Source organism: Macaca nemestrina, chromosome 18 (genome assembly GCF_043159975.1).
Source record: "Macaca nemestrina isolate mMacNem1 chromosome 18, mMacNem.hap1, whole genome shotgun sequence".
NCBI classification, from domain to species: Eukaryota; Metazoa; Chordata; class Mammalia; order Primates; family Cercopithecidae; genus Macaca; species Macaca nemestrina.
Genome location: NC_092142.1, coordinates 20,493,981 through 20,516,360, shown reverse-complemented (window position 1 = coordinate 20,516,360; position 22,380 = coordinate 20,493,981). Strand labels below are relative to the sequence as shown.

General features: G+C 38.2%; 1 protein-coding gene across 2 annotated transcripts in view; it reads right to left on the bottom strand.

Annotated features, from left to right (window-relative positions):
- The window catches only part of LOC105485053 (phospholipid-transporting ATPase ABCA3-like), a 178,404-nt gene that overhangs the window by 103,932 nt on the left and 52,092 nt on the right, over nucleotides 1-22,380 (bottom strand). For both annotated transcript variants that reach the window (XM_071084222.1, XM_071084221.1), the window contains exons 7-11: nucleotides 11,803-11,919; nucleotides 11,337-11,454; nucleotides 4,380-4,553; nucleotides 3,015-3,193; nucleotides 818-952 (exon numbers count right to left, since the gene is read on the bottom strand). In XM_071084222.1, coding sequence (XP_070940323.1) covers nucleotides 818-952; nucleotides 3,015-3,193; nucleotides 4,380-4,553; nucleotides 11,337-11,454; nucleotides 11,803-11,919 — 723 coding nt within the window. The remainder of the gene's footprint in view (nucleotides 1-817; nucleotides 953-3,014; nucleotides 3,194-4,379; nucleotides 4,554-11,336; nucleotides 11,455-11,802; nucleotides 11,920-22,380) is intronic.

Genomic DNA, 22,380 nt, shown 5'->3' with positions numbered 1-22,380 from the left:
CAACCATTGTGGAAAGCAGTGTGGCAATTCCTCAAAGAGCTAAAAGCAGAACTACCATTCGAGCCAGCAATCCCATTACTGGGTATATACCCAAAGGAACAGAAATTGTTCTGTCATAAAGACACATGCACATGTACATTCACTGCAGCACCATTCACAATAGCAAAGACATGCAATAAGCCTAAATGCCCATCAATGGTAAACTGAATAAAGAAAACGTGGTACATATACACCATGGAATACTACGCAGCCACAGAAAAGAACGAGATCATTTCCTTTGCAGGAACATGAATGGAACTGGAGGCCATCATCTTTAGCAAACTAACACAGGAACAGAAAAACAAATACCGCATGTTCTCACTTAAGAGTGGGAGCTAAATGATGAGAATACATGGACACAAAGAGGGGAACAACAGGCACTGGGACCTCCCAGAGGGTAGAGGTTGGGAGAAGGGAGGGGAGCAGAAAAAATAACTATTGGGTACTAGGCTTAGTGTCACCTGGGTGACAAAATAATCTGGACATCAAACCATTATGACCTGAGTTTTTCGATATAACAAACCTTCACATGTACCCCTGAACATAAAATAAATGTTAAAGAAAAAACAAAATCTAATTATATTCTGGAGGGAGGAGAAAATGACACTTTTGATTATATACTATATATATTTTATCTTTCTCAAAGGAAGTAAACATGATGACTATGACCTGTTATTAACATCTAATTTTTATTTTGTATTTCCAGTAACCAGCATTTACAATGAACTGTAAACCAAGCTTCAGTTTCATCAAGAATAAAAGATCTTTGAAACAGTACCTTGCACAAATGTTTGATCTGGATACCTGCTCTCAAATCCGTTGGTTCAGCTTCAAAATACTTGCTTTGCATTTGCTCATAAAATTGACTTACTTCAGTTTTTTTCTCAGGTGATTCCACAAACCAGTAAGAGCGCTACGAAGGGAAGAAAAGTACAATCACTGCCATGGCACGGAAAGGCAGTATTAAACAATACTTTGGTCTGTTAGCTTTTGTACTGAGATGGATTGCACAAAATTTCTTGAAATTAAAATTTTGGAGCTAATTGGCTAGTGTCTGAACACCCTGGGCATAAAACACGGACCATCCTTTTTTTTTCTTTTTTTTTTTTTTTTTTTTGAGACAGAGTCTTGCTTTGCTGCTCAGGCTGGAGTGCAATGGCGCAATCTCGGCTCACTGCAACCTCCACCTCTTGGGTTCAAGCAATTCTCCTGCCTCAGCCTCCCGAGTAGCTGGGACTGCAGGTGTGCACCACCACACCTGACTAATTTTTGTATTTTTAGTAGAGATGTGGTTTTGCCATGTTGGCCAGACCAGTCTTGAATTCCTGACCTCAGGTGATCCGCCCTCCTTGGTCTCCCAAAGCGCTGGGATTACAGGCATGAGCCGCGGTGCCCAGCCGGAAAGCAGACTACTCTATTAAAATTGTAAGGGGCCAGGTGCGGTGGCCCAGGCCTGTAATCCCAGCACTTTGGGAGGCCGAGGCGGGTGGATCATGAGGTCAAATCGAGACCATCCTGGCCAACACGGTGAAACCCCGTCTCTAATAAATATCCAAAAACAAAACAAAACAAAACAAAACAAAACAAAACAAAAGGCCGGGTGCAGTGTCTCATGCCTGAGGTCCCAGCTACTCAGGAGGCTGAGGCAGAAGAATGGCATGAACGCGGGAGGCGGAGCTTGCAGTGAGCCGAGATCGCGCCACTGCACTGCACTCCAGCCTGAGTGACAAGAGTGAGACTCCATCTCAAAAAAAAAAAAAAAAAAAGAAAAAAATCTTAAGGAAGACAAAAGAAAATCACTGAGAGATGAGCCCATAGCAAACAGTATTATATTACTCTATTGGATCTTCTTTTCTGAGTGATACAGAAGTGAAAGATAATATGAAAAAATACTGAGAAGAGAGGTCAGAATGCAAATGCTCCCCCTTTCTCTGTGATTCTGACTCTAGGAGATCTGACCTAACCAAGGAAATAATGCAGGTGGTGTGCGCCCAGACATAACTAACCTCTCCTAGCATATAAAGACCCATCATATATTAATTAATTAATTAATTTTTTTTTTTTTGAGATGGAGTTTCGCTCTTTTTGTGCAGGCCAGAGTGCAATGGTGCGATCTCGGTTCACTGCCACCTCCACCTCCACCTCCTGGGTTCAAGCAATTCTCCTGCCTCAGACTCCCGAGTAGCTGGGATTACAGGCACCCGCTACCATGCCCAGCTAATTTTTGGAGTTTTGTAGAGATGGAGTTTTGCCATGTTGGTCAGGCTGGTCTCAAACTCCTGACCTCAGGAGATCCACCCACCTTGGCCTTCCAAAGTACTGGGATTACAGGCGGGAGTCACTGTATTGGCCTCATCATATATTAATTTCTTTATGCCAGAGTTTAATCCTTTATAAAACATTTTCCTATAAAAGTGATAGATGACTCATAATTTGTAAAGTTTGAGGTCTCAAGTTTTTTTTTTTTGTTTTTTTTTTTTTTGAGATGGAGTGTCGCTCTGTCACCCCAGCTGGAGTGCAATAGCACAATCTTGGCTCACTGCAACCTCTGCCTTCCAGGTTCAAGCGATTCTCCTGCCTTAGGCTTCAGAGTAGCTGGGAGTACAGGCATGCCACCACGCCTGGCTAATTCTTTGTATTTTTAGTAGAGACAGGGTTTCACCACGTTGGCCAGGATGGTCTCGAACTCCCAACCTCAGGGGACCCACCTACCTCAGCCTCCCAAAGTGCTGGGATTACCAGCGTGAGCTACCGTGCCCAGCCGGTCACAAGCTATCATCTACCACTATTTACGTTTACTGGAGGGCTTAGAGGGGATTAGGATATGGCTAGTGAATTAGTATGGCTGGAGTGTAAATGAAAATGGTTCTTCCACCTGACCTACTGATTCTATTACAGACAGTGCTTTTATAAATATCATAAATGAAGTTCATAAGGATGGTGCCTCTATCAATAACAGAAGAATTATAACTTACCTGTAAGAAAAAGTTCCATGGCTTGGGCACACCATAGCTTCCTGGAAAGACAGCTTCTATATACCAGGCCACAAGGCTATACAAGAAAGCATCAAATAAAAACATTCCCAGCACATGGGCAAAATAAAAGTTATCCAGTGTAGTTGATGAGAAGATGTTACTCCATTTAAGTCCAACTCCTAAGACATAACAGCAGAGGATGAATTTGGTGCCAACTGAGGTTAAAATAGTTATTTATCTATATCAAATTAAATACTTAAGAAAATAATTGTGTTGATGCTTTCTGGAGATCCCTACTACAGTCAGTCACTTTCTTGCACCCTTAGAATTTAGGTTGCCCCTGAGGGCATCTCAGTAACTAATCAGGTAATATGCCCCCCATTATACCCCAAACAAGCAAATAACTGGAAAAGACTGAAACAAAAATAAAATGTAGCTGTGTGTGGTGGCTCACACCTGTAATTTCAACACTTTGGGAGGCTTAGGCGGGCAGATCACCTGAGGTCAGGAGTTCGAGACCAGCCTGGCTAACGTGGTGAAACCCCGTTTCTACTTAAAACGCAAACATTAGCTGAGCATGGTGGCAGGTGCCTGTAATCCCAGCTGCTCGGGAGACTGAGGCAGGAGAATCGCTTGAACCTGGGAGGCAGAGGTTGCAGTGAGCTGAGATCACACCACTGTACCCCAGCCTGGGCCATAGAACAAGACTGTCTCAAAAAAAAAAAAAAATTATATATGTAAGAAAAAGTTCCATGTCTGGGGCACACCATAGCTTCCTACAAAGGCAGCTTCTATATACAAGGCTATACAAGAAAGCATTAAATAAAAACATTCCCAGCACATAGGCAAAAAAAAAAAAAAATTTTTTTGTTACATATATAAAAGTCAGGAAAATAGGGTTTAACAAAAATAAGCAGGCTTATGGGTTGTTAAGACAGTGGCTCCTCTCTCTCCACCCCTCCTCATGCCAAATGTTCATGGAAATAAAAAATTTTAGAAAAACATAACCATTGAAACGTAGGGATGAATGCTGACCAAAAGACAGAAGAACAGAAGAATTCTTGCATAGATACGCGCTCATAGTAAAAGGAAGGAGGATACTAAAAGCAGACCGTGTCACTTTCCATCTATCATTAGACAGCAGGAGGCAACTCCAAAAGGAGAGAGAGGAGGCTTGCAGGAAATTGTGGAAATACTAATACAGAATGCGGAAGCACTCACGTCTACAGGTGGTGGTATAAAGTACTGCAGTTTTTTGAAGGGGAGTTTAGCAGTCTCAATCAATATTAGAATTGGAAATATCCAATCAGATACCAAAGATGTATCTACTAGAAACATTGTAAAAATTACAAGGTAAATACTCACTCCATGTTTCTGCATCAGCTAGAAATTTAACTCCCAATGCCATTGCAAAATTTGAGCTGAGACAGGCTGCCAGCTTCTGGATAAATGTCATTTTTCCATAGTAGACATGGAGGCCAGCAGCTGGAAAGTAGATGGCGAAAAAAAACAAACCTCCCAAAGCAACTGCAATATTCACTGCAATTAAGAAGAAAATTATAAGGTCAATTTAAGCAATCTTCAAGAATCTAACATGTAAATATTTTTGTTGATGTGTGCACGAAAATAAGTGCTGTGAGAAACAGAAACTTGACTGTTTTATACAACATTGCTTCCCTCAGCACAGGGCTCTAATAGATAAAGTAAACAGCAGGCAAAATTAGTAAGCAATTTAAGTATAGAGATAAAAATCCTAAGAATGAATGAAAAAGAAATGCTAACGATTAAAAACAGTGTAACCAAAATGAAGAATGCCTTTGAGGGGTTTATTCATAGACTGGACATGGCTAAGGAAAGAATCTCTGAGCTTAGAGATATACGGATAAAAATCTCAAGAACTGTAAAGCAAAGAAAACAAAGACTGGAAAAAAAAAAGGAAGTACAAAATATCCAAGAACCATGTGACAATTGCAAAATGTATAATAAATGCATAATGAGTACATAAGAAGTAGAAAAAAGAAAGAAACAGAAGAAATATTTGACACAATAATGACTGCAAATTTCCCCCACATTAACGTCAGACGCCACACCACAAACCCAGAAAACTCAGAGGACACCAAGCAGGATAAATGCCAGGAAACTTCAACTAGGCAAATCATTTTCAAGTTACGGAAAATCAAAGCTAAAGAAAACAAAAGCCTGAAAAAAGCCAGAGGAAGAAAATACCTTACTTATAGAGGAACAAAGATAATTACATCCAACTTCTTTTCAGAAACAAAACCAGAAGGGGATTGAAATATTTAAAGTGTTGGAAGAAAAAAACTTCCAATCTAAAATTCTGCACCCTGTGAAATTATCCTTTGAATGTAAAAGAGAAATAGACTTTCCTAGACAAACAAACATTGAGGAAATTTGTTGCCAGTTCACCCGCCTTGCAAGAAACATTAAAAGAAATTATTTTAAGAGAAGAAAAGTGAAACCTGAATCTCTTTATGTAGATTAGGTTAGAACCTCTAATCCAGTTAAAGAAGAGCACCAAAGAATTAATAAGTGAAGGTAACGTAAAATCTTTTTTCCCCATCTTTATTGAAAAATAACAATTGTATATATTTCAAGTGTATGATGTGATGATTTGATATACCTATACATTGTAAAATGATTATCACAATCAAGCTGATTGACACATCATCTCATATTTGTGTGTGTGGGGTCAGGTGGAGAGAGAATACTTAATATTTACTTTGGATAAAGAAAATGTGGTACATACACACCATGCAATACTATGCAGCCATAAAAAAGAATGAGATCATATCCTTTGCAGGGACATAGATGGAGCTAGAAGCCATTATCCTTAGCAAACTAATACAGTAATGGAAAACCAAATACTGCATGTTCTTACTTATAAGTGGGAGCTAAACGATGAGAATGCATGGACATATAGAGGGGAACAACACACATGGGGGACTTTTGGAGGGTGGAGAGTTAGAAGACAAAGAGGATCAGGAAAAATAACTAATGGGTACTAGGCTTAATATCTGGGTAATGAAATAATCTGTACAACAAACCCCCACGACACAAGTTTACCTATGTAACAAACCTGCACTTGTGTCTCTGAACTTAATAAAAGTTAAAAAATTGAAGTATACAATATAGTATTATTAACTGTTGTCATCATGATGTACATGTCTTGTTCTTAATTGATCTAACAACTAAGAGTTGATTCACAAAAATAACAGCAACAATGAATTTGATTATGTACATTTATGTATACATATATCTTAGGTATATATATTTATGTGTGTTTATATATAAATGAAATGAATGACAACCATGATAGGATGGGAGAAAGGAATTAGAATTATTTTGTTATTATAAGGTACTCACACTACTAGTGAAGTAATATAGTGTTATTTTAAAGTAATTTTGAATTACTGTAAATGTATATTGCAAACTCTAGGGCAACTACTAAAAAAAGTAAAAAAAGAAAAAAGAAGTACAACTGATATGCTGGGGAGAGAAAATGGAACCATATAAAATGCTCAAGGAAAACCACAAAAGGCAGAGAAAGAATGGAAGACAAAAGTAGAAACAAAGAATAAGGGCAACAAATAGAATACTATTGAACAAATATGGTAGATATTAATCTAACTATATTAATAATCACTTTGAATGTCAAAGGTCTAAATGCACCAATTAAAAGAGATTGTCAGAGGGGATTAGAAAAAAATAAGGCCCTATGGAATGTGGTCTACAAGAAACCCATGTTAGCTATGAAAACCCATGTAGATTAAAAGCAAATGGGTGGAAAAAACATACCATGCTAACACTAATCAAAAGAAAGCAAGACTAGCCATATACATTACAGTCTCAGCACACTTCAAAGCTAGTAAAGTTATCAGAGATGAAGAACGGCATTACATAACAATAAATGGGTCAAATCTCCAAGAAGACATAACAATCCTTAAAGTGTATGCACTTAAGAGCAGACCATCAAAATACATGAGTGAAAAACTATAGAACTCTAAGGAGAAAAAGCTGAATCCACTATCATAGTTGGAGACTTTCATAACCCTCTATCAGAAATGGACAGATCCAGCAGGCAGAAAATCACTAAGGACATAGTTGAACTCAACAACACCATCAATCAATAGTATATAATAAACATCTATAGACTACTTAATTTAACGACAGCAGAATACAAATTGTTGTCAAGCTCACATGTAACATTCACCGGGACAGACCATATTCTGGGTCATAAAACACATCTTAACAAACGTAAAGGGACAAAAATCATACAATGTCAGCTCTCAAACCATATGACATTAAAATAGAAAAAAAATAACTGAAACATACTGGGAAACATCAAAACACATGGAGATTAAATGATATATTTCTAAATTACACTTGGGTCAAAGAAGAAATATCATGAGAAATTAATGCGTTGAAGGCATATATTAGAAAAGAAGAAGGATCTAAAACCAATAATCTAAGTTTCTACCTTAGGAAACTAGAAAAGGAAGAACAAATTAAATCCACAGTAAGCAGAAGAAAAGAAATCATGAGCATTAGAGTAGAAATTAATGATATTAAAAACAGGAGATCAGTAGAGAAAATTAATGAAACCAAAAGCTACTTGTTTGAAAATATTAATAAATCTTTAGGCATGCTAAGAAAAAAAAAGACAAAAATTAATAATACAGTAAAAAGATAAGTTTGCCAGGAGTTGAGTGATTACGATGTGTTAATATAGGTTTATCAGTTGTAACAAATGTACTACTCTGATGTGGGATGCTGATAATGGGTGAGGCCTTGCATGTGGGGAGCAGAGGGTCTGCAGGAAATCTCTGTACCTTCATCATAATTTTGCTTTTAATCTAAGACTGTTCTTAAAAATATCTTTTTAAAAAATTAGGAAGGGCCAAGAGTGGTGGCTCATGCCTGTGGTCCCAGCACTTTTGGAGACTGAGGCGGGCGGATCGCTTGGGGCTAGGAGTTAGAGACCAGCTCGGGCAATGTGGTGAAACCTCATCTCTACTAAAAAACACAAAAATTAGCCAGGCATGGTGGCACATGCCTGTAATCCCAGTTACTTGGGAGGCTGAGGCACGAGAATCACTTGAACCAGGAGGCAGAGGTTGCAGTGAGCCAAGATGGCACCAGTGTACTCCAGCCTGGGCAACAGAGCAAGACTGTCTCAAAAACAAACAAAAAAATTAAGAGATATTAGGAAATTCCCAGATTAGCAAAAGCAAAGAAAATTTAATAGATCTGCCCTACAATGTGGTTCTTTCAGCTTAATGAAAGGACATTAGATGGTAGCGTGAAGTCATATGAAAAAATAAAGAGCTCCAGTGAAGGTAACTACATAGGCAGATATAAAAGCCAGTGTTATGATAATGGTTTCTTTTTCCTTTTATATGATTTAAAAGATAAATGCATAAAATAATGATAAACGTGTTAATAGGCACACAATATAAAGATGTAATTTGGAAAAATACCAACATAAAGAGGAGCTGACGCTTGACAGAAGAGTTTTTATGTAGTATTAAAGCTAAATTGTTATTAATCCAAATTAAATTGTTTAAGATACTAATTGTAATATCCAAATTACCCCCTCAGAGAAGAATTAGAAAATATGCAGAAAAGGAAATTAGATGGGACTCAAAATGGAAGATTTGAGGGAAAAAAAGATATGACATATATAAAACAAATACCCAAATGGCAGATGATGTCAGCTCTGTATTTTTTTTTTTTTGAGATAGAGTCTCACTCTGTCACCCAGGCGGGAGTGCAGTGGCATGATCTTGGCTCACTGCAACCTCTGCCTCCCAGGTTCAAGCAGTTTTCCTGCCTTAGCCTCTGGAGTAGCTGGGATTACAGGCACATGCCACCACACCCAGCTAATTTTTGTATTTTTAGTAGAGACAGGGTTTAACCATGTTGGTCAGGCTGGTCTCGAACTCTTGACCTCGTGATGCATCCGCCTCAGCCTCCCAAAGCTGGGACTACAGGCGTGAGCCACCGTGTGTGGCCAATGTTCTGTATTATTATCTTCACTAAAAGGCAAAGGTGGCAGAATGGATTTTTTAAAAATGATTCAAATACAGAAACTTGTTGAAAGTGAAAGGATGGAAAAAGACACTCCATGCAAATAACAAAAAGAGATCAGGGTGGTTATATGAATATTAGACAAAATAGACTTTAAGTAAAAATATTGTGAGAAATTTTCAATAACTATAAAAAATCAGAATGCATTAACAGAGTTACAGAAGAGGAGACACACATGACTCATATTAGTAACACACGCTCAGCTTCATTAGCAATTGGGAAATGCAGATTTAAGTTGCTATGCGATAACATTTCATAGCCCTAATTTGGCACAATTTAAAGCTTGGTAATTCTAAATATTGGCAAGAATATGGAGCATGATGATTCTCATCTTCTTCCAGTGAGGCTGTAAATTCATAAAACCACTTTGCACATAAGCCCTCAATGGGAAAGGAAACGATTTTTCTTGTTCTTTGTATGTTAGACCCTATACAAGGTCAGATACCCACATTTTTTTTTTTTTTTGAGACAGAGTCTCACTCTGTTGCCCAGGCTATAGTGCAGTGGTGCAATCTTGGTTCACTGCAACCTCCACCTCCCAGGTTCAGGTGATTCTCCTGTCTCAGCCTCCTGAATAACTGAGATTACAGGTGCCCACGATCACACATGGCTAATTTTTGTATTTTCAATAGACAGAGTTTCACCACGTTGGTCAAGTTGGTATCGAAGTCCTGACCTCAAATGATCCACCCACCTTAGCCTCCCAAAGTGCTGGGATTACAGGTGTGAGCCACCACTCCCAGTCACAGATATCCAAAAATTTAAATGAATGAATGAATGAATGAATGAATGAATAGTTGCATCCACTGACTTGACTTCCTATTCATTCCCTTCTTCCAATCCTTCACAAACCTACCTCAATTGAAGCATTTCCAGGCCTTTCTCAACCTGGAATATCTTAATCCATTTCCTTTTTTTTTAATGTGTACACTATACTTCATTAATTTTCGTTGTTCTCTGCATGTCTTCTTATGATGGTTAATGTTATGTGTCAACTTGACTCTCCATGGGGTATACAGATTAAACATTATTTCTGGGTGTGTCTGTGAGGAGGTTCCCAAATGAGATAAGCATTTGAGTTAGTAGACTCAGTAAAGCAGATGGTCCTCCCCAATGTGGGCAGGCATTATCTAATGTGTTGAGGGCCTAAAAAGAACAAAAGGGTGGAGGAAGTGGGAAATTCTCTCTCATTTCTTCCTTGCTGCCTGCTTGACTGGGACATTAGTCTGTTCCAGCCTTTGAACTGGAATTTACACCATCACCTCCCCTGGTTCCCAGGCCTTCGGAGTCAGACTGGAATTATATTGCTGGTTTTCCTGGGTACCCAGCTTGTACTCTGCAAATCATGTGACTCTCGCTAATGTATTTCATAAACTACTTTGTTTGCATATAATATTCATGTCCCCAAGGTCAATATTCGCTCCGTGGGGCAGACAGTATATTTCAGATACATATGCTGGGCATGGTGGCTCATGCCTGTAATCCCAGCACTTTGTGGGGCTCAGGCGGGCGGATCACCTGAGGTCAGGAGTTCAAGACCAGCCTGGCCAACATGGTGAAATCCCATCTCTACTAAAAATACAAAAATTAGCCGGGCATGGTGCCAGGCACCTGTAGTCTCAGCTACTCAGGAGGATGAGGCAGGAGAATTGCTTGAACCCAGGAGGCAGAGGTTGCAGTGAGCCAAGATTGAGCCACTGCACTCCAGCCTGGGCCACAGAATGAGACTGTCTCAAAACAAACAAACAAACAAAAAGCAAAACAAAACAAAAACAAATACACAGAAGACACACAATGAGGATCTATTAATTAAGTGCAAGAACCCTTTCTTTCATTGAAGCAGTACTGCCGTTTTCTTTCTCTTCACATATACCACTCTCATCATCAGATACTAGCAAACATCAGTCCCTCCAACGGAATATACAGGAGCCATCTCCATCTCAACCCTTCCTGGTGGAAGGGTTTGACAAACACCATACATGAAGTAGCAGCTAAAGGTTAGAAAGAATATCCAGACATGATCTTATTTTGGTTTTTGTCTTTTTTCACATGTATCCTATGCTATGTTAATTGTCTCTTCATTCCCTTCCAAATCATTTCACATGTATATGATATTTGTCTTTTCGGTTAGAGTGTGTAAACAGAGGCTGTAGATGAGTTGGCAGCTAAAGTGTAGTTACTGAGAATATTTCACCACTGGAATCTCAGACTCACCTTTACTGAATAAAGTGCTAACCATAAAGCTGAAGCATATTGTGGCGATGGCATAAAACAGCAAAAAGATAACGATAAGGGTTGGGTCACTGCTTTGGATGACTGGTGCCGGTTTAACCTAGCAAAACAATTAGGAAACCAGTTTAGTCATGCTCTAAGTGGTACTGCACCAAAACCAAAGAGGAAAAATGAAACATCCTTAAGTATTTTAAGAGTCTTAGTGAAACTGATGACTTTGCTCAGTGAAATGGAGAGTTAACAATTTATTTCTTACAGATGGCCCATCCCTCTAGGTCTAAAGTTTTGTTTGCTGAGAGACTAAGCAGTCTCTGAGTTTCCACTGTGGAGTCAACAAAAGCCACATTTTCATCCCCTAGAAACCCAAGGCCCATTTGGCCCCACACCATGTTTCCGCTTTCCCTCTCAGAGTTTATTCACAACATGCTGCAGTCAAATAGACACTTGCCTTGACAAAGAAAACTATGCACATAAAAATGATGATAATGGAATACAAACAGAGGAATGTGAAGAAATAGGCCACCCAGAGCATCCAATTGCTGACTCCTATCATGAGCTGATACTCCTGTGGGAGAGTTGACAGAAATCAGATATCATGTAAAATAATACATCCATACAGTGCCTTAGACTTTTCAAAATACATTCACAAATATTATCTAGTTTAATGTCTACAATCAAAATGGGTTAAATAATGAGTATTATTATCTCCAATTTATAAAGGATAGAATCAGGGCTCAGAAAGTCAAGTAGCTTCATCAAAATTAGTCAGCTAGTGAGTAGCAGTACTGTGATTCTTAAAAGCCCAGAAATAATTTCCCCAGTAACTCACCTTATATTGTTAAGACATGTAAAACAGTTAAATGAAGCTATAAACCATCTATATTATCATCTCGTTTCTTTTTATATCCTCTCTCAGAAAGAATTAAAAAATTTTAAATATATTTTAATTCACTCACAATGGTTAGAAACAAACATTAAAAATAAGATAACAGGTAAGGAAGAAAAAGCTCACAGAATTTTAGCAATAATCTTTATGAACTATACATTTTCTTTAGAGGTAGTTGTTTATAGACATATGTGGTATTTCAAGTTTTAACAAAAAAAACTTGAATATAATGTATAAGTCTGTTAAGAAGATTCAAGTAAGTGATATAAGTTTTCAGAGGCTAATTTAGATATTTTTACTGAATTTTATTAATATGTCAATAGTAAATTCTATAGCTTTAGGCTGTATAAGGGCAGATAACTGTATCTGCCTGGCACATAGAAGGTGTTTAATAAATGTCTGCTGAATAAATAAATGAATGAATGTGAGAATCTTTGGAAATATGCATATTTTTCAGTTTTAAAAAATGAATACAGGACCACTTTATTACTTACAGGGGACAAAAATAGAGAGATAAAGTGTCTCTTAAATTTTCTAGGGATCAGTGCTAGAACCAGACTTAACAAATTTTATCAAACAATTAAAATGACAAAGTATATTTAACAAAAGAAGTGCAAGAGTTCTACACAGAACACTATAAAACACTGTTGAAAGAAATTAAAGCATAATAAATGGAAAGATGCCTCACTTATATGGATCAGAAGACTTAATATTATTAAGATGGCAATACACCTCAATTTGTTCTGCAGATTGAGCACAATCCCTTTCAAAATCTCTGTGGTTATTTTACATAGATTGACAAGCATATAGAGTCTTGCTCTGTCACCAAGGCTGGAGTGCAATGGTGTGATCTCGGCTCACTGCAACCTCCACCTCCTGGGTTCGAGATCAGTAAGGAAAAAGCCAATTTAACCTAACATACACAGAGCATGCCACCCAGCAAAAACAGAATACAGATTTTTCTCAAGTGTGCATAGAACATATCCAGGATAAACCATATTACTCTACAAAACAAGTTTTATTACATTTAAAGACTGAAATTATACAAAATACCTTTTCTTATCACAAAGGAATAAAACTAGAAAACAATAGCAAAAGGAAATCTGGAAAATTCATAAATATGTGGAAATGAAGCAAAACATTCTTAACCAACCAAAAGCTAAATGAAGAAATCAGAAGGAAATGTAGCAACTGCCTTGAGACAAATAAAACAAAAGCACAACATACTAAAACTTGTAAGATGCAGTGAAAGCAGTACTCAGAGGGAAATTTATAGCTGTAAATACCTACATTAAAGAAAAAGAAAAATTTCAAATAAATAACCTAACTTTACACCTTAAGGAACTAGATGAGTAAAGTATACATAAATTTAGGAGAAAAAAGGAATTGAGATAAATAGAGAATAGGTAAATAATAGAGAAATTCAACAAAACCAAAAGTTAATAATTTGAAAAGATAAAGAAATTGACAAACTTTTAGCCAGACTAAGAACAATTGAGAAGACTCAAATAACTAAAAATCAGAAATGAAAGTGAGAGCATTACTTCTGATTTTACAGAAAAAGAATGATCTCAGAGTATTATGAACAACTGTATGCCAAAATATTGAATAACATAGATGAAATGAACCAATTTGTAGGAACATACAACTACCCAGCCTGAGTCATGAAGAAATACAAAATCTGAACTGACTTATAACTAGTAAGGACATAAAATCAGTAATCAAACCACTCAACAAAGAATAACCCTGGACCAGGGGGCTTTACTGGTGAATTCTACCAAATATTTAAAGAAGAATAAACAATAATCCTTTTCAAACTCTTCCAGAAAACTGAAATGGAGATAACACTTTCTAACTTATTTTATGAGGCCAGGATTACCTTGATAGCAAAGCCAGGCTAAAACATGACATGGAGAGATTATGAATATTGATGAAAAGGTTCTCAACAGAAATATTAGCAAGTAAAAATCCCCAGCATATTAAAAGGATTATATATCATGACCAAGGAGGATTTATATCTGGAGTACAAAGAGGATTCAACAAACACAATCAATTAGTTTAATGCATCACATGCAGAAAAGAATGGAAAAAACACATAATCATCTCAATTGACGCAGAAAAATATTAACATTTTTTAAATGATGAAACACTCAATGCACTAGGAATAGAAGGACATTTCCTCAACATAATAAAGGCCATATATAAAAATCTGCAACTGACATCATAGTATTTCATCAACAATCAGGAGAAAGACAAATATGCCTGCTTTTTCCATGGGCTAGAAATTTAAGTTCTAGCCAGAAAAAGTAGGCAAGAAAAATAAAAGCCATCCAAATTGGAAAGAAAGAAATAAAAATATGTCTGAAAATGACAAGATCTAGCCATACTTACACACAAAAAATAAATTCAGCAAAATTGTAGGATACAAAAACACACAAAAATTACTTGCATTTCTATATACTAACAACAGACAATCCAAGATGAAAATTAAGAAAACAATCGTATTCACAATAGCATGGAAATGACTACAATACTTAGGAATAAAGAACAATGGAGACAAAAGATTTCAACACAAAAAACCCACAAAACATTGCTGAAAGAAACTAAGGCAAATATACGTTAAAAACATCTCATGCGTTTTAAAATGTAGATTTTATTATTACTCAAGTATAGTGAAGCCAACAGATCAGGAGACAACTGCCACTGAGAAAACATAAATAATGATCCATTACTGGGTATATACCCAAAGTATTTAAAATCATTCTACTATAAAGACCCACGCACACGTATGTGTACTGCGGCACTGTTCACAATAGCAAAGACTTGGAACCAACCCAAATGTCCACCAAGGATAGACTGGATAAAGAAAATGTGGCACGTGGATAGTTCCAAGACGGCCAAAGAGGAACAGCTCAGGTCTACAGCTCCCAGCGTGATCGACGCAGAAGATGGGTGATTTCTGCATTTCCATCTGAGGTATGTGGTTCATCTCACTGGGACTGGTTGGACAGTGGGTGCAGCCCACGGAGTGTAAGCCAAAGCAGGGCAGGGCATTGCCTCACCTGGGAAGTGAAAAGGGTCAGGGGATTTCCCTTTCCTAACCAAGGGAAGCCATGAGAGACAGTACCTGGAATATCGGGACACTCCCGCCCTAACACTATGCTTTTCCAGTGGTCTTCACAAGAGGCACACCAGGAGATTATATCCCACATCTGGCTCTGTGGGTCCCATGCCCACAGAGCATAGATCACTGCTAGTGCAGCAGTCTGAGATCGAACTGCCAGGCGGCAGCCAGGCTGGGGGAGGGGAGTCCATCATTGCTGAGGTTTGACTAGGTAAACACAGCAGCCAGGAAACTCAAACTGGGTGGAGCCCACCACAGCTCAACGAGGCCTATCTGCCTTTGTTGACTTCACCTCTGGGGGCAGGGCTTAGCTGAACAAAAGGCAGCAGAAACTTCTGCAGACTTAAACGTCCCTCTCTGACAGCTCTGAAGAGAGCAGTGACTCTCCCAGCATGGAGTTTGAGCTCTGAGAACGGACAGAATGCCTCCTCAAGTGGGTCCCTAACCCCCAAGTAGCCTAAATGGGAGACACCTCCCCAGTAGGGGCCAACTAACACCTCATACAGCTGGGTGCCCCTGTGAGATGAAGCTGCCAGAGGAAGGATCAGGCAGCAATATTTACTGTTCTGCAATATTTGCTGTTCTACAGCCCCCGCTGGTGATACCCAGGCAAACAGGGTCTGGAGTGGACCTCCAAAAAACTCCAACAGACCTGCAGCTGAGGGTCCTGACTGTTAGAAGGAAAATGAACAAACAGAAAGGAATAGCATCAACATCAACCAAAAGGACATCCACACCAAAACCCCATCTGTAGGTCACCATCATCAAAGACCAAAGGTAGATAAAATCACAAAGATGGGGAGAAACCAGAGAAGAAAAGCTGAAACTTCTAAAAACCAGGGTGCCTCTTCTCCTCCAAAGGATTGTAGCCCCTCACCAGCAACGGAACAAAGTTGGACGGAGAATGACTTTGACGAGTTGACAGAAGTAGGCTTCAGAAGGTTGGTAATAACAAACTTCTCTGAGCTAAAGGAGCACGTTCAAACCCATCGCAAGGAAGTTAAAAACCTTGAAAAAAGATTAGATGAATGGCTAACTAGAATAAACAGCATGGAGAAGACTTTAAATGACCTGATGGAGCTGAAAACCATGGTACGAGAACTACGTTACACATGCACAAGCTTCAGTAGCCTATTCATTCAAGTGGAAAAAAGGGTATCAGTGACTGAAGATCAAATTAATGAAATAAAGTAAGAAGACAAAGTTAGAAAAAAAGAGTAAAAAGAAACAAACAAAGCCTCCAAGAAATTTGGGACTATGTGAAAAGACCAAATCTACGTTTGATTGGTGTACCTGAAAGTGACGGGGAGAACGGAACCAAGTTGGAAAACACTCTTCAGAATATTATCCAAGAGAACTTCCCCAACCTAGCAAGGCAGGCCAACATTCAAATTTAGGAAATACAGAGAACACCACAAAGATACTACTCGAGAAGAGCAACCCCAAGACACATAATTGTCAGATTCACCAAGGTTGAAAAGAAGGAAAAAATGTTAAGGGCAGCCAGAGAGAAAGGTCGGGTTACCCACAAAGGGAAGCCCATCAGACTAACAGCAGATCTCTCAGCAGAAGCCCTACAAGCCAGAACAAGCCAGAAGAGAGTGGGGGCCAATATTCAATATTCTTAAAGAATTTTCAACCCCAAATTTCATATCCAGCAAAACTAAGTTTCATAAGTGAAGGAGAAATAAAATCCTTTACTGACAAGCAAATGCTTAGAGATTTTGTCACCACCAGGCCTGCCTTACAAGAGCTCCTGAAGGAACCACTAAACATGGAAAGGAACAACTGGTACCAGCTACTGCAAAAACATGCCAAGTTGTAAAGACTATCAATGCTAGGAAGAAACTGCTTCAACTAATGAGCAAAATAACCAGCTAACATCATAATGACAGGATCAAATTCACACATAACAATATTAACCTTAAATGTAAATGGGCTAAATGCCCCAATTAAAAGACACAGACTGGCAAACTGGATAAAGAGTCAAGACCCATCAGTGTGCTGTATTCAGGAGACCCATCTCATGTGCAAAGACACACGAGGCTCAAAATAAAGGGATGGAGGAAGATCTATCAAGCAAATGGAAAGCAAAAAAAAAAAAAAAAAAGAAAAAAAAGAAAAAGAAAGAAAAAGAAAAAGAATAAAAAAAAGAAAAAAACAGCAGGGATTGCAATCCTAGTCTCTGATAAAACAGACTTTAAACCAACTAAGATCAAAAGAGACAAAGAAGGTCATTACATAATGATAAACGGATCAATTCAACAAGAACAGCTGAGTATCCTAAATATATATGCACCCAATACAGGAGCACCCAGATTCATAAAGCAAGTCCTTAGAGATATACAAAGAGACTTAGACTCCCACACAATAATCATGGGAGACTTTAACATCCCACTGTAAATATTAGATCAATGAGACAGAAGGTTAACAAGGATATCCAGGACTTGAACTCAGCTCTCCACCAAGCAGACCTAATAGACATCTACAGAACTCTCCACACCAAATCAACAGAATATACATTCTTCTCAGCACCACATTGCACTTATTCCAAAATTGACCACATAGTTGGAAGTAAAGCACTCCTCAGCAAATGTATAAGAACAGAAATCACAACAAACTGTCTCTCAGACCACAGTGCAATCAAATTAGAATTCAGGATTAAGAAACTCACTCAAAACTGCACAACTACATGGAAACTGAACAATCTGCTCCTGAATGACTACTGGGTAAATAACGAAATGAAGGCAGAAATAACGATGTTCTTTGAAACCAATGAGAACAAAGAAACAACATACCAGAATATCTGGGGCACATTTAAAGCAGGGTGTAGAGGGAAATTTATAGCACCAAATAAATGCCCACAAGAGAAAGCAGGAAAGATCTAAAATTGACATCCTAACATCACAATTAAAAGAACTGGAGAAGCAAGAACAAACACATTCAAAAGCCAGCAAAAGGCAAGAAAAAACTAAGATCAGAGCAGAACTGAAGGAGATAGAGACACAAAAATCCCTTCAAAAAAATTAATTAATCCAGGAGCTGGGTTTTTGAAAAGATCAACAAAATTGATAGACCGCTAACAAGACTAATTAAGAAGAAAACAGAGAATAATCAAACAGACTCAATAAAAAATGATAAAGGGGATATCACCACCAATCCCACAAAAATACAAACTACCATCAGAGAATACTATAAACACCTCTACGTAAATAAACTAGAAAATCTAGAAGAAATAGATAAATTCCTGGACACACACACCCTCCCAAGACTAAACCAGGAAGAAGTTGAATCCCTAAATTGACCAATAACAGGCTCTGAAGTTGAGGCAATAATTAATAGCTTACCAACCAACAAAAGTTCAGGACCAGACGGATTCACAGCCAAATTCTACCACAGGTATAAAGAGGAGCTGGTACCATTCTTTCTGAAACTATTCCAATCAATAGAAAAAGAAGGAATCCTCCTTAACTCATTTTATGAAGCCAGCATCATCCTGATACCAAAGCCTGGCAGAGACACAGCAACAAAAGAGAATTTTAGACCAATATCCATGATGAACATTGATGCGAAAATCCTCAATAAAATATTGCCAAACTGACTCCAGCAGCACATCAAAAAGCTTATCCACTATGATCAAGTTGGCTTCATCCCTGGGATGCAAGCCTGGTTCAACATACGCAAATCAATAAACATAATCCAGCATATAAACAGAACCAAAGACAAAAACCACATGATTATTTCAATAGATGCAGAAAAGGTCTTTGACAAAATTCAACAGCCCTTCATGATAAAAACTCTCAATAAATTAGGTATTGATGGGATGTATCTCAAAATAATAAGAGCTATCTGTGACAAACCCACAGCCAATATCATACTGAATGGGCAAAAACTGGAAGCATTCCTTTTGGAAACGGGCACAAGACAAGGATGCCCTCTCTCACCACTCCTATTCAACATCATGTTGGAAGTTCTGGCCAGGGCAATCAGGCAGGAGAAAGAAATAAAGGGTATTCAATTAGGACAAGAGGAAGTCAAATTGTCCCTGTTTGCAGATGACATGATTATATATTTAGAAAACCTCATCATCTCAGCCCAAAATCTCCTTAAGCTGATAAGCAACTTCAGCAAAATCTCAGAACACAAAATCAATGTGCAAAAAACACAAGCTTCCTATACAACAATAACTGACAACAGAGAGCCAAATCATGAGTGAACTCCCATTCACAATTGCTACAAAGAGGACAGAATACCTAGGAATCCAGTTTACAAGGGATGTGAAGGACCTCTTCAAGGAGAACTACAAACCACTGCTCAATGAAATAAAAGAGGACACAAACAAATGGAAGAGCATTCCATGCTCATGGATAGGAAGAACCAATATTGTGAAAATAGCCATACTACCGAAGGTAATTTATAGATTCAATGCCATCCCACTCAAGCTACCAATGACTTTCTTCACAGAATAGGAAAACAACTACTTTAAAGTTCATATGGAACAAAAAAGAGCCCGCATTGCCAAGACAATCCTAAGCCAAAAGAACAAAACTGGAGGCATCATGCTACCTGACTTCAAACTATTCTACAAGGCTACAGTGACCATGGTACTGGTATCAAAACAGAGATATAGACCAATGGAACAGAACAGAGCCCTCAGAAATAATACCACACATCTACAACCATCTGATCTTTGACAAACCTGACAAAAACAAGAAATGGGGAAAGGATTCCCTATTTAATAAATGGTGCTAGGAAAACTGGCTAGCCATATGTAGAATCCCTTCCTTATACTTTATACAAAAATTAATTCAAGATGGATTAGAGACTTAAATGTTAGACCTAAAACCATAAAAACCCTAGAAGAAAACCTAAGCAATACCATTCAGGACATAGGCATGGGCAAGGACTTCATGTCTAAAATACCAAAAGAAATGGCAAAAAAAGCCAAAATAGACAAATGGCATCTAATTAAACTAAAGAGCTTCTGCACAGCAAAAGAAACTACCATCAGAGTGAACAGGCAACCTACAGAATGGGAGAAAATTTTTGCAATCTACTCATCTAACAAAGGGCTAGTAATATTCAGAACCTACAAAGAGCTCAAACAAATTTACAAGAAAAAAACAAACAACCCTATCAAAAAGTGGGCAAAGGATGTGAACAGACACTTCTCAAAAGAAGACATTTAATCAGCCAAAAGACACATGAAAAAATGCTCATCATCACTGGCCATCAGAGAAATGCAAATCAAAACCACAATGAGATACCATCTCACACCAGTTAGAATGGCGATTATTAAAAAGTCAGGAAACAACAAGTGCTGGAGAGGATGCGGAGAAATAGGAAAACTTTTACACCGTTGGTGGGACAGTAAACTAGTTTAACCATTGTGGAAGACAGTGTGGCAATTCCTCAAGGATCTAGAACTAGAAATACCATTTGACCCAGCCATCCCATTACTGGGTATATGCCCAAAGGATTATAAATCATGCTGCTATAAAGACACATGCACAGGTATGTTTATTGCGGCACTATTAACAATAGCAAAGACTTGGGACCAACCCAAATGTCCATCAATGATAGACTGGATTAAGAAAATATGGCAATATACACTATGGAATACCATGCAGCCATAAAAATGGATGAGTTCATGTCCTTTGTAGGGACATGGATAAAGCTGGAAACCATCATTCTCAGCAAACTATCACAAGGACAAAAAACCAAACACCTCATGTTCTCACTCATAGGTGGGAATTGAACAACGAGAACACTTGGACACAGGAAGGGGAACATCACACACCGGGGCCTGCTAGGAGTTGGGGGAGGAGGGAGGGATAGCATTAGCAGATATACGTAATGTAAATGAGTTGATGGGTGCAGGACACCAACATGGCACGTGTATACATATGTAACAAACCTGCACATTGTGCACATGTACCCTAGAACTTAGAGTAAAATAAAAAAATAAAAATAAAAAATTTTAAAAAAGAATAAATCAGATCGAAATCATGGAACTAAGGATTCAATTAAGAAAATAAAAAATTCACTCAAGAGCTTCAAAAGAAGACTAGATCAGACTGGGTGCAGTGGCTCACACCTGTAATCCCAGCACTTTGGGAGGCCGAGGCAGGTGGGTCACCTGAGGTCAGGAGTTCAAGACCAGGCTGACCAACATGGTGAAACCCCATCACTAATAAATACAAAAAATTAGCCAGGCATTGTGGCACATACCTGTAATCCCAGCTACTTGGAAGGCTGAGGGAGGAGAATCACTTGAACCTAGGAGGCAGAGGTTCCAGTGAGCCAAGACTGTGCCACTGCACTTCAGCCTGGGCAACAAGAGTGAAACTCTGTCTCGAAAACACAGAAACAAAAACAAAAAAGACTAGCTCAAGCAGGAGAAATAACTTCATAACTTGAAGACAGGTCTTCTGAAATTACCCAGTCAGACCAAAGAAAGAAAATACAATAAAAAGAATGAACAAAGCCCATGTGTCATATGTAACACCATAAAGTGACTAGACATTCAAATTTTGAGAGTTCTAGAAGGTGAAGAGAAGCCAAAAGGCATATAAAACCTATTTAATGATATAATAGCTCAAAACATCTCAAGTCTAGCAAGACATTTAGGTACTTGATACAGAAGGCTCAGAAATCCACGAGTAGATACATCCCCAAAAGGTGTTCTCTACAGAACACTGTAGTCAACTGTGGTAAGTCAGAGACAAAAAGAGAATTCCAAAAAGAACAAGAAAAAGCATCTAGTCACAAATAAGGAAATCCCCACAGACTAGTGGTGGACTTCTCAGCAGAAACCTTACATGCCAGGAGAGAATGGAATGATATATTCAAAGTGCTGAAAAAACAAAAAACGAAAACAAATGTACCAGGCAAGAATACTATACTCAGCAAAGTTAATCTTCATAAGTAACAGAGAAATAAATTATTTCCTCAATAAACAAAACTGAGGGAATTCACCACTGACTGGACTTAAAAGAAATGCTTAAGAAAGTCCT